The sequence below is a fragment of the Ochotona curzoniae genome, unplaced genomic scaffold (assembly GCF_017591425.1).
Source record: "Ochotona curzoniae isolate NIBS_2020 unplaced genomic scaffold, NIBS_Ocur_1.0 patch392, whole genome shotgun sequence".
Classification (NCBI taxonomy): domain Eukaryota; kingdom Metazoa; phylum Chordata; class Mammalia; order Lagomorpha; family Ochotonidae; genus Ochotona; species Ochotona curzoniae.
Window position 1 is genome coordinate 224,746 of NW_024466964.1, and position 17,194 is coordinate 241,939.

General features: G+C 53.5%; 1 protein-coding gene across 1 annotated transcript; it reads right to left on the reverse strand.

The window, feature by feature from the left end:
- Positions 1-179: 179 nt before the first annotated feature.
- On the reverse strand, positions 180-11,376 carry LOC121167575 (mitochondrial ubiquitin ligase activator of NFKB 1). Its single transcript, XM_040997053.1, has 4 exons — positions 11,208-11,376; positions 3,697-3,784; positions 2,628-2,748; positions 180-1,882 (listed from the first exon to the last, which is right to left on the reverse strand). Exons 1-4 carry the CDS (start codon positions 11,325-11,327, stop codon positions 1,153-1,155), a joined length of 1,059 nt encoding a protein of 352 aa, XP_040852987.1. The 5' UTR covers positions 11,328-11,376; the 3' UTR covers positions 180-1,152.
- Between the last annotated feature and the right edge of the window lie 5,818 nt (positions 11,377-17,194).

Genomic DNA, 17,194 nt, shown 5'->3' on the forward strand with positions numbered 1-17,194 from the left:
CTCCCATGGCAGCAGTTACCCCAGCCTCACTGGGCTGCACACAAGGGGTCCCACAACCATCTCGCAGCCAGGACCAGGAAACAGTGGTTTTCAGTCTGTCATGGCCGGTGCGCCAGTCTCATTTCAGGGAAGCCTCAGCTTAGCCCACTGAACCCGTTAGCAAAGCAAGAAGCTGACACTCGGCTATAAGGTGTTTAATTTGTGCTGTTCACACTGGACACTGCACAGTACCAGTGTCACCCTGAGGGTGCCCCTGCTCCCCACAGAGAGGACCAGGACATGAAGGCAGGGAAGGCAAGCAGAAAACAACTGTGTGTGTCCCATGCCCACAGGGAGGCGACGAAGGTCCCCCAGCCACTTCTTGTGTTCCTGGGCTTGGCCGGGCAGCTGTGGGGTGAGGAGAATGTGGGGTAGACAGTGTGATGCACCCACAGAATGACAACTAGGCCTCAGATCAGGGCAGGGGAGCAGCGCTGAAAAGTGTGCTGTTTGGGGTGCTAGCAACTTCTTGCAAACAAAACTACAAAAGCGAAGAGTTTGCGCGGAGGGGCATCCTGCTTCCTGTGGGTGCCTTGACACTCCTCTGCAGCACGCAAACTAGAGCTGTGCTGGCCGGCCGCTCCACTTCAGGCTGGCACTGTGCCCTGGGGCAGCCGCCCTGCGGTAGCGGAGTCGGGCCTCTCTTCCTTCTGCCAACGGGGTCTCCCCCTGAGGCAGGCAGAGGCAGACACACGGGGTTCACCATCTGCTGTCCTGTCTGCACACAGGCTCCTGTGCAGGAGGCAAACAGGAGAGAAGAGACAGACGGTAGGGTGTCCCCAGCAGGACACTCGGGAAGCAGGCCCTTCCGGAGGGCAGAGCCACACAGACCACAGCCCGCCTCTGTCTTTCCAGAGGTCACTCCGTGAGGAGCTCCGACACTCACAGCCCACCTCACCCCGGACTCAGCCCTGCAGGCGTACAGCAAGCAACAACCACACACCCCGGAGAAGGGCTGAAGCCGCCAAGCCACTGGCTGTGGCATTCAGGCGATTCTATCACGCACACTTGCTGGGGCCCAAGAAGGTGCCCCCTCCCCATGGCAGCCCCTGCACAGGGCTTTCCTCCTCATGCCCTGCTGGGCAGGGACCCCTCCCGGGTGGGCAAGGCAGCCTAGCTGTTGTACAGCGGGACCACCCGGGTGACATCCCTCCGGCAGATGGGGCAGCGCTTGGGCTCCGGCAAGGCCAGGTAGCACTCGCTGCACGAGCACACATGCCCGCACTCCAGGAAGACACAGGACCTGACGTTGGTCAGACATACGACACAGGTGGAGCCCAGGCCCTCCCTGTCCTCCGACTGGGCCTCGCTCAGCATCCGGGACACCTGCTCCCGTAACTCCTTCTGCATCTGCTGCAGGCGCAGGCGCTCCTGCCACTGCAAGTACTGCTTCCGCAGGAGGAAGAAAAGCATGGCGCACGTGGCAAAGCCGAAGACCAGCACCAGAACCTTCCAGAATCTGACGCTCGACTCCTGCCTCTGGAGCAGGCTGTCGAAGTCCTGGCTGCTGAGGTAGTACTGCATGCCCTGTTTGGGGGGCTGCAGGCGGACGGCGTCGTTGTCCAGGACCAGCTCGCCCACGCCCGTGAGCGTGGCTCCCACCTTGAGCACCTCCTCCGTCTCCTGGATGCCTTTGGGGCGCTCGCCGCTGATGTAGTGGCCAATGACGTCCGTGAAGGACTGCACCGAGGGGTGGAACCTCTCGTACACTGTCTCCAAGCCCAGGTCCACCGAGTCCAGGGGCTTCAGCACACGCACAGCCACATCCACGCCATCCTCGTGGGGCACCAGGTCAAAGGGCACCGTGTTGGTCCTCTGGTGGATGATCTTGGAACAGTCATTCCTACGTGGGGAAGAGATCTGATGACTGAATTATGGCGAGCAGGCAGGGGAAAGAGGACCCGACACCCAGGAGGACAGGATAAAGTCCATGGGAACCAGATGAGTGCAACAGAAATCTCTGCCACTCAACATCTCTTTCTTTCCAGAATTTGTTTTTGTGTGAGAGCAAGCAAGCCCCACTCCCTTCTGCTGGCTTAGTCCCCTTGTGCCTACAAGGTCTGTGGCTGAAGCCAGGAGCAGGAAACTCAGTCTGGCTCCCCCACGGGGGTGGCATGCGCCCCATCCTTCGAGCCACCACCACCGGCGAGGCCCCACTCTGAGACCTCAGGCAGGAGCAGTGGGCAGCAAGCACCCTCCCAGACAGTCTAACCGTTCATTTCCCTTGGCCACTGAAAGAACACGTCAAGTCCAAGGCCGCCAGGGCTAGCTGGGGAAATGTACTCCAAGAACGGCTCCAATCACCTGAGCGAAGCCTGAAGTACTGATCCGGAAGTCAGCGGCCCTCAGACTCTGGTGTGTGGGAGCCGGGAGATCCAGGTCCCCTATCCCGGAACCCGAAGTAGGACTAGAATGGAGCCCGGAATCTGACAAGCCAGCAGGCCGTCTGGGTGACCGAGGTGAGCTCCCCAGAACACGCAGAGCATCGTGAACGTGCGCACAGGTCTTCGGCATGTCTCAGGAGAAGCTGGAGCCAAAGCAGCAGGGGCCGAACGGCAGGCTGCCGACAGGGGTCAAAGGACACCTACCACAGGTGCGTTGTTCGATTCCACACCATCTTGTGCTCCTGCAGGGTCAGCCGCTGAATCACCCCCTTGCAGTTCTCCACAAACTGGCTGTTCAGGGTTTCTTTAACAGATCGCACAGCTCCTAAGGGAAAACGTTATTTCTTTCCTTTAAACATGTTTTTAAACAATCTATTTCATTTTATCTGAAAGGCAGAGAGAGAAATGTCATTTACTGGTTCACTCCCCAAACATCCAGAACAGCCAGCACTAGCCCTGGCCAGAGCCAGGAGCCCAGAACTGAGTCCCAGCTCTCTGCGGCACCTGCTGGCTCCTAGGGCATATGGGGACAGCAAAGTGGACTGGAGGCAGAACAGCAGGGACTCCTGGCAGGCACTCCAGTATGGGGTGTGACAGCCTGACTGCCATTCCAGTGCCCACTTGTCTTTGAAAAACTGGAAGTGGAGGGGGGGGTAGAAAAGAGAGAAATACATGTATGTATATATACACACACACACACACATACAAAGAGAGCGAGAGCAAACCCACGCCCAAGAGCGCCGGAAGCACTTCCTGGGCCGGTGCACTTCCCTCCCGCCTGCTGAGGCAGTAGGGGTCAAGCTCAGGCCAGGTCCCCCACCCTGCCATGAGCTGGGGCCATGTGCAGTGCCAGCCAGAATCAGGAGCCAGAGCTGGGTGTCCCTACCAGCAGCTCAGGCACTAGGCCGACAGCCCTCTCCTTACTGTGTCTCTGAAGGATTGGCCGGCCTCTCCTTTAGGATAACAGGAGAGCACGTTTCGAGTTTTGAGTTCCTTTAACTTATCCAAGCGATGACACTTTACTCACTGTAAGTGGGTGTAGGAGCACCTGCTAAGCGCCCCCCACACTTACGCCACTCCTGTCTTCCAACAATGCTGTGAGGCGGCAGAGTTCCAGAAAGGTCTGGTAACCTTCCCAAGAGCACACAGCGATAACCCAGGTTTTTCTGACCCCCACACACATCCCAGACCAGGCACTTAACGTTAGCCAAGGCGGTCTCTATCAACCTTGGGAGAGGGAAGCTGTTTTCCACTTATCAATAAAGACTCATACCTTCAATAACTGCGTAAGGCACACATTTTCCTGGAGCTTCTGAAAGAATACTCTTTAAATCTTTACCCAGGTGGATTTTTTTAGCTCCCTAAAACGCAAAAAAAAAAAAAAAAAAAGTCATCCTTTGCATTCTGATATATTCAACTGAAAGGCAAAATGAATAAATAAATACTTATTTTTTTCTATATTTATCATATTTGAAAGGAAGAGTGACAGAGAAAGAGGGTGAGGCAGAAAGATCTTCCCAGATGGTCGCAATGGGTGAGGCCAAAGCAAGCCTGGGAGCCCAGTCAGGCCTCCCACGGAGGGCCAAGGCCCCAGCACGGGGGTCGTTTTGTGCTGGGTTTTTCATGTACAGAGAATAAGGACCCTGGAGATGGAGGCTGTGACCTCACTGCAGTGCTGGGGGCTCTCTTACACAGAGGTACAAACGACCTCCTGCCCTCCAGCGTGGACAACGGAGCCACACGTGCTCCAGTTACCCCAAACTTATCCTCAAAACATAAGGTACTTGGTAATATGCACGCCGCAGACTCCACATCATTAAATCTGAGCTGTGGCGCCAGGGAGGCTTAGGTAAGCGGCAAGTAGCTAAACCAAGGCAGCCATCGTGGTACAGTCGCTTAAGACATCCTTAGCATGCAAGCATCCCATACTGGAGCCCCGGTTCAAGCTCAAGCTACTCCGTTTCCAGTCCATGCTGGGAGGCAGCAGACGGCAGCCAAGTGCCTGGAACCCCGTGGCAGACCAGGCTCCTGATTTTGCACACAGCTGAGGGGTGAACCAGATTTCAAATCGCCCACTCTTCTGTCCTGCTCTGCCGTTCAAGTGAATTAAACTAAAACAAGAAAAACACCAGGCACCTGAGCCCGTGATGCGAGCCTCCGCCCATGCGGGCATCCCCATTGGCATCTCGGGTACTATGCTGAATTCCCGTCCTTCACTAAATCTAGGGAATGTCAGGCAAGGGGCCCCTAAAGAGGGAGACAGCCACTGGGCACATGTTTATTTCACTCTGAATTTATCTTTAATTTTTTTTTTTTTTAAGATTTATCCATCTTTATTTAAAAGGCAAATTTACAGAGAGAAGGGAAGATAAAGTGGAATCTTCCATCTGCTGTTTCACTCCCCAAATGGCCGCAAAAGCCGGAGCTGGGCCAATCCAAAGCCAGGAGTCAGGAGCTTCCTCCAGTGTCCCACACAGGTGCAGGAGCCCCAGCACTTGGGCCATCTTCAGCTGCTTTCCCAGGTGCATTAGCAAGGAGCCAGACCAGAAGTAGAGCAGCTGAGACACGAACCAGCGCCTGTATGGGATGCTGGCACCGTGGCATCAGTCCCAATCACTGAAAACTTAAGCCATGGCTACACGGTGAATGACAGGGAAAAGGCCAATAGAAAAACAAAAACAACAGCGGCAACAGTTAACACAATTTATTCATCTACTATTGCCCGGCACCCTCCGTTGGCATTAACCCGTCTCCTTCATAACGGTGCTAGACACACAGCAAGCACCTGACACATACGCAATGACAAATGACGGACTCAGCATCCCATGTGGCAGCACCATGCTGAGCACTTTAAACACAGGCACTCCTTCCCGCCCGCCACCCACTTACACAGTGCACCTAACACAGAAGCCGCACAGCTCCCCTCCGTCCCTGCTACGGGGAGGGAGGGAGAGCGCGGGCAGAGAGCTGGAGTTGGATGAGGAGCTCTGGGCGACTCAGATGGGAGTCTCAGCTTTGCCAGCTGAAAAGGGCGGCAGACACGGGCTCCTGGAACTTCCACACAGGTCACCTGCACGCGGATCCTGGAGGCTGGCACACCGCTGAGACACAGCCCCACCACTGGCAGTTTTAATAACCTCACCAGGAAAACGAACCCTCCCCCACTCCACCAAGCTCAGGGGTCTGCACTCTGCAAAGCTTTTAAGTCACCAAGGGACAGGACCTGGAGGCTTCTCTCTTCAATGACAAGAAGGCAGGAAGTCCAGTGTGGGCCACACTCAGAGCCCAGGCTGACTTGATTATTAGTGAACAGGCGGGCAGCTGGTCTCACAGGGGGCCACGTTGCAGGGCGCCTCCAAGCGCCTTCTACCTGGGTTCGTTCCAGACTCCAAAGCTCCCTTCTCAGCAAGTGGTTCCCAAGCCCTTACTGAAAGCAAGCCGATGGTAATGAACTTGGTCAGGGCTGGGAGCCCATCTTTTCTCCAAGTGTCAAATCAAGCCCTAGCGGTCACACAGAGTTGTTCTAACTGACATAAATCCAAAAACATCTCTCAGTAACCTACCACTTGTCAGGCACTCAGAACCCATGGCGGGGAGGGGGAGATAAAATTCCATCTCCAAATTAAGAGGCTCATCTATCTCTATGCGAATCAGATATTCACAATCCGGCAATGAGGCCAATCAGAAAAAAAAATAATAATCCCAATTTTAGAATCAAACAATCTAAGGTTAAAGTTCTAAACTGGGGCCCGGCGCGATAGCGTAATGGTTAAAGTCCTCGCCTTGCACACACCGGAATCCCATGTGGGCACCAGTTCTAGTCCCCGTGGCCCCACTTCCCATCCAGCTCCCTATTTGTGGCCTGGGAAAGCAGTTGAGGATGGTCCAAGCCCTTGGGACCTGCACCCGCGTGGGAGACCTGGAGAAGCTCCTGGCTCCTGGCTTCGGACTGGCTCAGCTCCTGCCATTGCGGCCGCTTGGGGAGTGAACCATCGGATGGAAGATCTTCCTTTCTGTGTCTCCTCCTCTCTGTATATCTGCCTTTCCCATAAAAATAAATAAATATTTAAAAAATAAATAAAGTTCTAAACTGACTATAAAAAACTTTCTTCTGAACCACAACTCTGCTTCACAATTTCAGGGGGCGCTGTCATGTTGTTTGGGGGGCTGGGGCGGTGGTGTGCTCAGTCGATCATGCTGCCGCCTGCAACATCCGCATTCCGCACAGGAGTGCAGTCTGAATGCCGCTGCTTTGCAAGTCCCGACTCACGTGCCTGTGAAGACGGCCTGAGTGTTCGGGACCTGGCCACTCACATGGGAGACCCAGCTAGACCTCCTCCTGACTCTGGCTGCGTTGAGGCTCAGCCCTGCCTGCTGTGGCCATCTGAAGTGACCTGGAAGATCTCCCTGTCGCTCCGCCTCTCAAATAAATACATCTTTTTCTCAGAAGTTCAATAAGAGGGACCGCTGTGATGGCAGAGCGCACAAATTCTCCTCCTGTGGCGCCAGCATTCCATAGAGGCGCTGGTTCACGTCCTGGCTGATCCACTTCTCACCCAGCTCCCTGCTTGTGGCCTGTGAAAGCAGTGGAGGGTGGTCCCATGTGGGACACCTGGAGGAAGTTCCTGGCTCCTGGATTCAGAGCAGCTCAGCTTTGGCCACTGAGGCCATTTGTGGAGTGAACCAGCAGACGGAAGACCTCTGTCATTTTCTCTCTATAAAATCTGCCTTTTTTAAAATTTATTTTATTTTTATTACAAAGTCAGATATACAGAGAGGAGGAGGAGGAGAGAAGATCTTCTGTCCGATGATTCACTCCCCAAGTGACCACAACGGCCGGTGCTGTGCTGATCCGAAGCCAGGAGCCAGGAACTTCATCCAGGTCTCCCACATAGGTGCAGGATCCCAAGGCTTTGTGCCGTCCTTGACTGCTTTCCCAGGCCATAGGCATGGAGCTGGATGGGAAGTGGAGCTGCCGGGATTAGAACCAGCACCCATATGGGATCCCGGTGCAATCAAGGCGAGGACTTTAGGTGCTAGGCCACGCCGCTGGGCCCAAAATCTGCCTTTCAAATAAAACCAAATAATTCTTTTTAAGTTTGTAAAGAAAAAAGTTAAATCAATATGGAAATGTGTTATGCAAACATGTCTGTTCAAAAAGCATTATTTTCAGGTTAAGTGTGGTGAAAATAAGTAAATAAATAAGTGCTCTGGTGCTGCGGGTTAAACTGCACCTACTACAAGGCCAGAGGGGGCTGGCTAGCCCCAGTTCTGAGCTCCCAGGCGGTAAGGCTTGGAGCTGGGTGGATTGGATTGCCCCGGACGTGGCTCAGGTCTGGAGGGTAACCTGACCCATCTGCCTACCCTGTGCTCAGAGGCACGTGGGTCAGTTAACCCCGGAGGTCCGGATTGGGTCTGGAAGAGGCCAGCCAGACAGTGGGCTCTGAGCTCCCAGGTGGCAGGACCCGGGCCAGCAACAAGATCTTGAGGGGGGAACACATGGACCTTTAAGGTTCAGACCAACACAGCAGCCCTAGAGGGACAGCAGTGCTGGGGTAGTTAGTAATGACCAATGCCTAATACCACTCACTGGGACATGCTAAAGCTCAGGCTGGGGGCCTACCTGGCAGGGTTAGATCACAGTACTTGCCAATGAGAGTAGAAACAGGGGGCAGGTAATGCTAGACTGGGCCATGGCACTAATCAGCACACAAGAGAACTGGGCCTGGGGGCAGATTCTGTGGGGGATGTGTGGGCCCACCCCTGTGATCTGCAATTTCAGCTGGTTTGCTTGGAGCTGGGGGTGGTGACAGGCTGAGCTAGGTATGACCATGGACCCACCAACATTCATGGGTACTAGGGTTGGGTACAGGCTGGGCTGGTTCAAGCTACAGCACCTGCAGACATACCCAAGACTATGGTGTGGGGCAGGCTGGATCACAACCTTCACTGCTCATATATAAGTCAGGATGGAGGAGTAGTCTGTGACTGGTAAAGGCCTAGCACCCACTGACATGGGTGAGATTTGGATCTGGGAGTGGGTCTGGTGGGGGAACTAAGGCAACTCCCCGATAGGCCATTGATCCTGCTTGTGAGCATAAGATTCAGGCTTGGGTGTTGGTTAGACTGGGCATGAGAGCTCCAACTGTCCACACACGTGTGGGCTGGCTTTGGAAGGGGGTGGATCAGGCAGGGCCTTAGCTCACTGGCAAGTGCACAAGCCAGCCTAGAATATAGGGCACGCTGGGCTAGGCTATCACACCTACAGGTTTGCACAAGTCAGTGATGGGAGCAGATGGACAGGGCCAGGCTGCAGCACTTACCAGCGAGAGCTGGGACTGAGGGTGGGCCAGGTCAGGCCAGGCTGCAGCATCCAATGGCAAAGGTCAGGATAAGAGGGCAGCCTGTGCAGAGCTGAGTCAGAGCAACCACTGGCATGCACAAGATCTGGGGCTGGGAACAGGCCTCGTTGGGGACCCTAGGGAATGCCCCAGCTGTGATTCCCACTGCTGAGCAGGAAAGCCACAATGGGGGTGGTGTGGGCTGGACATGGCTGCAGCGTCCCTCGGCATGGGCGTGGACAGACTCTGAGGCATACCAGACTAGGCTAGACTCCAGCATCCACTGGTGCTCATGAGAGCCACAGTGAGTGTAGGATGGGCTGGGCTAGGTTTTGGTTTGCACTGGGCCATGTGAGAGCTATGTCAGGGCATGGACTGGGAGTGGGCCTGTTGGGCAATCCTACTGTTTCTGCCAGGACAGGAGGTGAACTAAGTCAGCCCGGGCCAAGGACCCACCAGTGTACATGAGATCTACCACTGACTGACAGGAGATCCAATAAAGGAGCTTGGGGAACTCCTCTGTCAGGGTGCAGTCCTGAGCACAAGAACCAAGGCAAGGAGCAGCTCAGACAAGACCAGGTTACAGTACCTGCCGGCATACATATGGCTCAGGTATGGGGGCGGGCCAGTTCATAACACCCACTGGCAGATCTGAGAACCAGGATGGGGTGCAGGACAGGCCGGGTCTAGCTGCATCACCAGCCAGTACATGTGAAGACCAGGACTGAGGGCTGACTATGCTGGGTTTGGTGGCAGCACCTGCCAGCACAAGCTGGAATAACAAACTGGACCAGGCCAGGCTACAGTACCCGCTAGCAAATGCCAAGGTGGCACGGGCTACAAGAGACTGGGCCGCAGCACCCATCAGCACACACAAGACCAAGCATGGGGGGTTAAACCTTGTAGGGGAGTAGTAGGGACTCCAACGCTGGACCACCACTCATGCTGGTGAGCATGAGAACTGGAACTGAGGGCAGACCAGGCTGGGCAGGGCCACAACACCTGTTGGCCTACATGTGAACCATGTTAGGGGGAGAGCCAGGCTGGGGTAGCCAATTGTATCCACTGGTACAGGCATGAGCCAGAATAAAGGCAGGTGGGTTGGGCTTTGCTGCAGTATCAGCTGGCAAGTGCTGGGACTGGGGGCAAATCCTGTCAAGCTAGACCACAAAACCACCTGGAGAGTGCGCGATCGGGGATGGGGAGTGGGTCCAGTGGAGGGGTTGTGGGCTCCTCTCTGATGGGCTGCAATTCCCACTGGTGAGCATGAGAACCAGGACTGGGGGTGGGCCTGGCTGGACAGGCGGTGGCACCCGCTGGCAGGAGTGTGTGCTGGAGGGTCAAATCAATTGGGTTGAGTTAGGCTTCAATGCCCAATGATGTATACAAGATCTCAATGGGATGTGGGGCAGACTGGACCAGTCCACTGCACATGCTGGCAGGCACAGGAACCAGAGCTGGGGGGCCAGTCCAGTAAGGGTTATCAGGGGTCGCCCTGACTGGGCTGCAGCTCCCCCTGTGGTACCTGAGAGCCAAGCGTGTGTTGGGCAGGGCTGGGCTGGCTGCAGCACCCATTGGTTTACTGAGGATGGAGAGCAGAACAAACTGATCAACTATCCCAGTGAAACTTGACAGCAAACTGCTGGGCCAATGGACACTCAGAGGCAGACTGTGACGGCCAATCAACCTCGGAAGGATTTCCTCATCCTTGGAGCAGTGATATCAACAGCATCTCAGAACTATCAAAACCACGTGAACAGAAGAACCCTCAGAAAATGCTCCACAAAGGGGAACTTGAGATGACACCGGGTGGCAGTTCCCCAAACCCTGGGGTGATATGGCGGTTGGGAAGCTGGGCGTGGTGTCTCCTCTTGTATAACTCTCTCCCCATAGACGGGAAGAGGAAATTGTATAAACAAGGGTCTCACCCACTGCTCCCTGACCCTTCCCACCCTGATCAACTATGTAAACATCATCACTAATAAAATTTTTAAAAAACTGCACCTACGATCCCAGGGTCCCATCTGAGCGCGGGTTCAAGTCCCAGGTGTTTCACTTCTGAAACAGCTCCCTGCTTTAACGTGTTTGGGGAAGCAAGCGATGATGGCCCAGGCTCTCCCCTCACCCCGCCCCATAACCCCTTCAAATAGCAAAAGAAAAGAACTGTAATGAAAAAAGCACCTGTCGCGGCTGGGTGTCTCGCAGTGGCCGCCCGCACCGCCACGCTCCTCTCCTTCAGCCCTCCACGCCCCCTCCCTGCCCGGAGCCCCGCACCATGGGTTCCCCTCGTGCCCGGCGCACAGCGGGAGCGGCACACAGCAGCAGCAAAGCGACGGTCAGCACGCCCCTGGCTCCCACGGGCTGGACACCGTGGGGGGTGGGGGTGGGGACGGTGGTCACCTCCAGCTCTTCCGGCCGAGGCCAAGGCGGTCCCGGCACTGACCTTGAGCTCCCGGGAGACCTGAGCCTTCTGTCGGTACACTGAGTACAGGAAGGCGGTGACGACGGAGCTGGTACCCAGCAGGATGAACTGGCCCAGCGAGGGCCTTCCTCCGCTGTCCATGACCTCGCCGCGCCGCCCGCCCTCCACCTGGGACGCCACTCCTGGGTCGGCCCTTCCCGGAACCCACCCACGCCCCAAGTCTGTCGCCAGGCGATGACGCAACACGCCGGAAACGGACGTGGCGTTGCCAGGGCTACCGGCGGCCTCGGGGCGGCTGAAGAGATGCGGTGCTTCGCGGCTGCGTGGTCGCTCGAAGAACGTTCTGATCTTCCCGCGGCGTCCGGCCTGTGACTGACTTCGCCGAACCCTCTGCTGTCTGGGATTCTGGGGTTGTGTGAGCAAAGAGCAGTGTGGGTTAAACACCTAGGATGCGCTGCCTTTCCACCCCGAAAGGGCGCGCAGGTCTCCCCTGCATCTGCCTAAAAACCCTTGATTGTTAACATACTGACTAGAGCTGTACTCACCAGGGGCCTGTCGGGATCTGTTGCAGAAAACCGGCTCCAAGGACTGCCTGGGATCCTCCGCACGAGGCAGAGGTGCAGACCACCGATGGAGAACGGGGGTTCAGGGCCTTGAGCTCCAAGTTGATTGGCTAGGGGCCGGCCACGTGGCGCAGCATCCCAGGTGGACAGCTGTTGCAGCCCCCGCTGCCCCACTTCAGCTCCAGCTCAGGCACCTGGGGAAACAACAGAGGAGGGTCTTCGCTCTCATGTAGGAGACCTGGAAGAAGCTTCTGGCTCCTGGTTTAGAACAGGCACAGCTCACCACTGCGGTTTGGCGAGTGAACCAGCAGATGGAAGCTCGCTCTGTTTCAAATAAAGAGGGGTAGGATGGGGGGGGGGGCTTCAGACATAGGTGATCCTTCTTGGCAAATGTAGGCACTGCGTCTCCTCTGTAATAATCAGATGTTCAAAACAACCTGCAAATATAAACTCGCTGAGTAATTCACAAAGGATGCTCTAAATTCTTGAGAATATGGGAATGAACCTAAATGAATGTATGTGAAAATGTATCTCAAATCTGGAAAGAGGCAGAAAAGTAAAAAACGCCTTTTTTACAAAGGCCTTGCAGCCTTCTGGGGAGTGAACAAGTGGATGGAAAATTCCAACTCTGTCTCCCCCTCTCTCCAATCCTGCCTTGCTGTCAAAAGTCTATGCTGGTGCCACAAATGATGGCATCACTGGCAGACACAGCACCAGGCCCCCATTTGGCCATTCTGTATAGCTTTTACACTTGCACATGTTATTAACATCTGGGAAACAGATTTGTCCGTTGTATTATGTTTAAGCAACTTAGAGGAGTAAACCAGTATGGAAAGACAAACACTGCTTTCAATAACAGTGAAAACTTAAGTGTGATCAATGGTCAGTTGATTAAATGATGGAATGTGGGTGTGTATAATAAAGTGAAAAAAGCAACCTACAAAAAAAGTATGATCCTGGGGTTTTTTTTTTTTTTTTCCTGTTGTTTTTAAAATGCTGATTTACTTCCCCCAGATGCCCACAGCAGCCAGGGCTGGGCCAGGCCTGAAGCCAGGAGCCAGGAACTCCATCCAGGATGACCACGTGGGTAGCAGAGACACAAGGACTTGGTTCATCATTTTGATTCTTCTGCTCTTCCCGGCTGCCTTAGCTGTGGCAGAAACACAGCAGCCATTTTACAGCTGTCTCCATCTTAACCTGCTATGCTACAACATCTGTGCATTTCTTTAAAATCACATCTTTTTTATTATTACTTTCGAGACTTATTTTTATTTCGAAAATAAACTGTCAGAGAGAAGGAGAGACAGAGAAGAGAGATCTTCCATCCACTGGTTCACTCCCCAAATAATCACAAAACAGCCCAATCTGAAGCCAGAAGCTTCTGGTCTCCCACGTGGGTGCAGGATCCCAAAGCTTTGGGCCAGCCTCCACTGCCTTCCCAGGCCAGAAACAGTGAGCTGGGTTGGGAATGAAGCAGTTGGGACATGAACCAGCACTCATATGGGATGCCGGTGCCAACAGGTGGAGGATTAACCTGTTGAGCCACAATACCACCACCCTCACCACCCCACCCCCGCTTATTTTTTTTTTTTTTCTTAAGAGGGAAATAAGGACCCAGCACAGTGGCCTAGTAGCTAAAGTCCTCGGGCCATTGGTTCTAATCCTGGCAGACCCCCTTCCCATTCAGCTCCCTGCTTGTGGCCTGGGAAAGCAGTCAAGGACAGCCCAAAAGCCTTGGGACCCTGTACCCACATAAGAGACCCAGAAGAAGCTCCTGTCTTTGGATTGGCTCAACTCCAGCTCTTGCAGTCACTTGGAGAGTGAATTATCGGATGGAAGATCTTCCTCTCTGTCTCTCCTCCTCTCTGTATATCTGACTTTGCAAAAAAATAAATACATCTTTAACAAAAAAAAAAAAAAAGAAGGAGATGAATATAAGTGTTGTGTATCTCTGGAAAGTTGTGTCTCAAATAGCTCATTAATATTGATTGTTTACGTAGAAGGAGACCTGAACAGAGAACAGAAAGGGTGACTGTGTATCTTTTGACTATGAATGTATGGCATATTTTGAATTAATAAAAGTCAAGTTTAAAAGAAAAAATACTACTACTCTACAACCAATGGCTCCAGAGGGCCTCCGACATCCAGGGCTCTGAGCACTAAGAGATAAAAGCTGATTCAGCCAGGGTCTTCGCTCCACTGCTCTGCTCCAGTGGCGAGCAAAACACAGGCAGGGGACACACGGTCCTGAGCCCCGTGGCGTTAGGGAAAGCAAGGGGCCACTCGCTTTTCCGTACTGCGAATACTCTCTAGGGAATTAGAATTCTGTAAGCAGCATGAGGATGGAGTGGCAGCCCCTGATGCGAGCAGGAAAGACTTTTCACTTAGCAGAGAAGGAACAGGTGTACAAAGCTTCCCAGGAGCTGACCAGAATAGCTAGCATGAGACCAGAACAAGTGCCTGCGAAGGAGAGCCTGCAGGTCCCTAAACGCAAAGCAAAACCCACAAATGCCATCGTCTGGGACACGGGATCGAGGGGAACCTTGTGGAGCTCTAACCTGCCTGAGTGGTTGTATTTGAATTTAATCAAAATGTATCCTCGGATCACACAGCAGGGGAAAAACAAAACAGAGGCTGTGAAACAGGAAACCAGCGGACCGTCCACAGCGCAGAGAGGTGAGGGCTTCTTGTTCATGGGTTCAGACTATTTTCAGCCGTTTTATTCTCTCAAGCCTTTTATGGGTTTCTTGGGAGCTCATTAAATGTGACCCTTTTAAATCCCTCTTAAATGTGACTGTTGGCTTTTAAATAAGCTTGACATTTTTCGGCCACGGGCTGAAATCTCTCATTAACCATCCTGGGCACAGTTCTGGGGGACCAGTTGAAAGGAATGTCCTGTGGGGTTATGTCAGGAGCCGGGCAAGATGGGTGGACATAACTGGAGCCAGATGTCCCTGGGGAACCGCCCCCAGCCAGGAATGGCTGTCCCCACTGAGTCACAGTTGAAGACTTCACAAAGCTCAGTTCCTAAGGCAGCAAGCTAAGCTGCCCCTGGGTGGAACAGTTGAGCTGGGGGAGCCAGGGTTACTAAAGATGTACCCCTTCTGCGCGTTTATCATTTCAGGTCTAAATCCACTCTTTCCTCCCAGGGGCAAAAATGCCCTGTCGGCCAATGGGTGAAGGCTCTTGGGCATCCATCTGCGAGGGTCTAGGGACCAGGTAGACTTGAGGGCAAGCATCCAAGCACCTGCACCAACATCACCTGGCAGGTGCTGGGGAAACAGGAAGCAGACAGATATTAATGAAGCATTACGTCACCTGCCACTCTGTTTCCTTTCACGGGAGGCAGCAGCGGGACATATCGGAGTGCCTGGGTCAGTGTCCCCAGCTCTGCTTCCACCTGTCTATCAGCGCACGCCCTGGGCAGCAGCCCCAGTGGCTCACAGAGCTGGGTCCCTGGCACCCATGTGCAGATTCACATTGAGGGTCATGCTCCTGGCTCTGGTCTGGCCCAACACAGCCTGCTGTGAACAACTGGACAGCGAGTGGATGGATGAGCTGCGTCCGTCTACACGTCTCTATCTCTCTCGCTGCCCTTAGATAAATAAAAATGTTAAAAATTTAGGAGATAAAATTATTCATATGTATATAGTTATATATCATATGTTATATAAAATAAATATGGGCCTGGCACAGTAGCCTAGCAGCTAAAGTCCTCGCCTTGCATGCGCAGGGATCCCATATGGGCACCAGTTCTTGTCTTGGTTGCTCCACTTCCCTTCTAGTTCCCTGCTTGAGGCCTGGGAAAGCAGTCAGGGACAGCCCAAAGCCTTGGAAACCTGTATGTAGGAGACCTGGAAGAAACTCCTGGCACCTAGCTTCAGATCAGCTCAGCTCTAGCCATTGTGGCCATTTAGGGAATGAATCAGCAGATGGATCTCCCTCTGTGTTTCTCCTCTTCTTTGTATCTGACTTTCCAATAGAAATGAATACATACATACATCTTAAAATAAATATATAAAACATATGCATTTATATTTATATGATAACTACTTACATATACATATACATTGAAGCTTATTTGGCTTCAACCTTTTTTTTTAAGATTTATTTATTTTTATTGCAAAGTCAGATATATAGAGAGAGGAAGAAAGACAGAGAAGATCTTCCATCCGATGATTCACTCCCCAAGTGACTGCAAAGGCTGGTGCTATGCTGATCCGAAGCCAGAAGCCAGGAACTTCTTCCAGGTCTCCCACGTGGGTGCAGCATCCCAAGGCTTTGGGCTGTCCTCGACTGCTTTCCCAGGCCACAGGCAGGGAACTGGATGGGAAATGGAGCTGCCGGGATCAGAACTGGCGCCCATAGGGAATCCTGGCACGTTCAAGGTGAGGCCGTTTAGCCGCTAGGCCACAACCACGCCAAGCCCAGCTTCAACCTTTTTTAAGGTTTACTGTTTGTTCATTTATTTATTTGCAGCAGCCAGAGCTGGGCCACACAACAGCCAGGATCTAGAAACTCCATCCTGTTTTCCTTCAGGGGCAACAGAGACACAATTGCCCAAACCATCACCTGCTGCCTCCAAGGGGTTAGCAGGAAACTGAATGAGAAGTAGAGATGGAACTTGATCCCAGACACGGGCCTGACTCACCGCCCACAAGGCCGGGCCCCTGTGCAAGTCTGTGTGGGCACATTCAATCCATGGGTTACGTTTCATATGGAAGGTGGATGTTTGCCTTTCTGAGACACTGCTGAGTAATTCCCTGTAATGGTTGCACCATTTCACATCCCTGCCAACACTATACAGGGAATAGTCCAGATATCCTGCCAAGGCTTCCACTTCTATTTGTCTAATAATGAACAATGCTGAGCATCTTCTTTAAAAATTGTTGGAGCCAGTGGTATGGTAGACTAAGCTTCCATCTGCAATGCCGGCATCTCATATAGGCCCTGGTTCCAGTTCCAGCTGCTCCACTTCTGATCCAGTTCTCTGCTGTGGCCTGGGAAAGCACCAGAGGAGTGGTTTACAGAGGGGAAACCAGAGGGCTTGTCTGGATCAGACCACAGCACTCACCCACATGGGAGAACTGGGTTGCATTGCCCAATGCCCACTGGTATATGCAAATGCTGGGCCTCCAGGACATGCTTGGCTGGGCTAGGCCACAGTACCTGCCTGGGAGTGTCCACCAGAATGTGAGAGAACCAGATCTGGGGCCAGGCTCTGCAGAGAAATTGTGGGCTTACCTCTGGGACTGCAGCACTCTCTGGTGTGTGCCGACAGCTGGGAGTTAGTGATGGGTCAAGTGAGGCTGGACCATAGAACTCATGTGACAGGAATCTCCTTGACACTCGTGGGAACTGGGGCCGAGAAAAAGCCGGGCGGAGCCAGGCTGTAGCCCCCGCTGGCACATGCAAAGGCTGGGACGAAGAACAGACTGTATCAGA

Bases quoted from the DNA above. Each gene is read 5' to 3' on its own strand.
- LOC121167575 (XM_040997053.1), bottom strand. From the start codon at position 11,327: ATGGACAGCGGAGGAAGGCCCTCGCTGGGCCAGTTCATCCTGCTGGGT. The intron at 2,749-3,696 runs GTATGAGTCTTT...GTTTTCCCTTAG, and splicing joins GCCTTACGCAGTTATTGAAG to GAGCTGTGCGATCTGTTAAA. The intron at 1,883-2,627 runs GTAGGTGTCCTT...TTCCCCACGTAG, and splicing joins AATCGAACAACGCACCTGTG to GAATGACTGTTCCAAGATCA.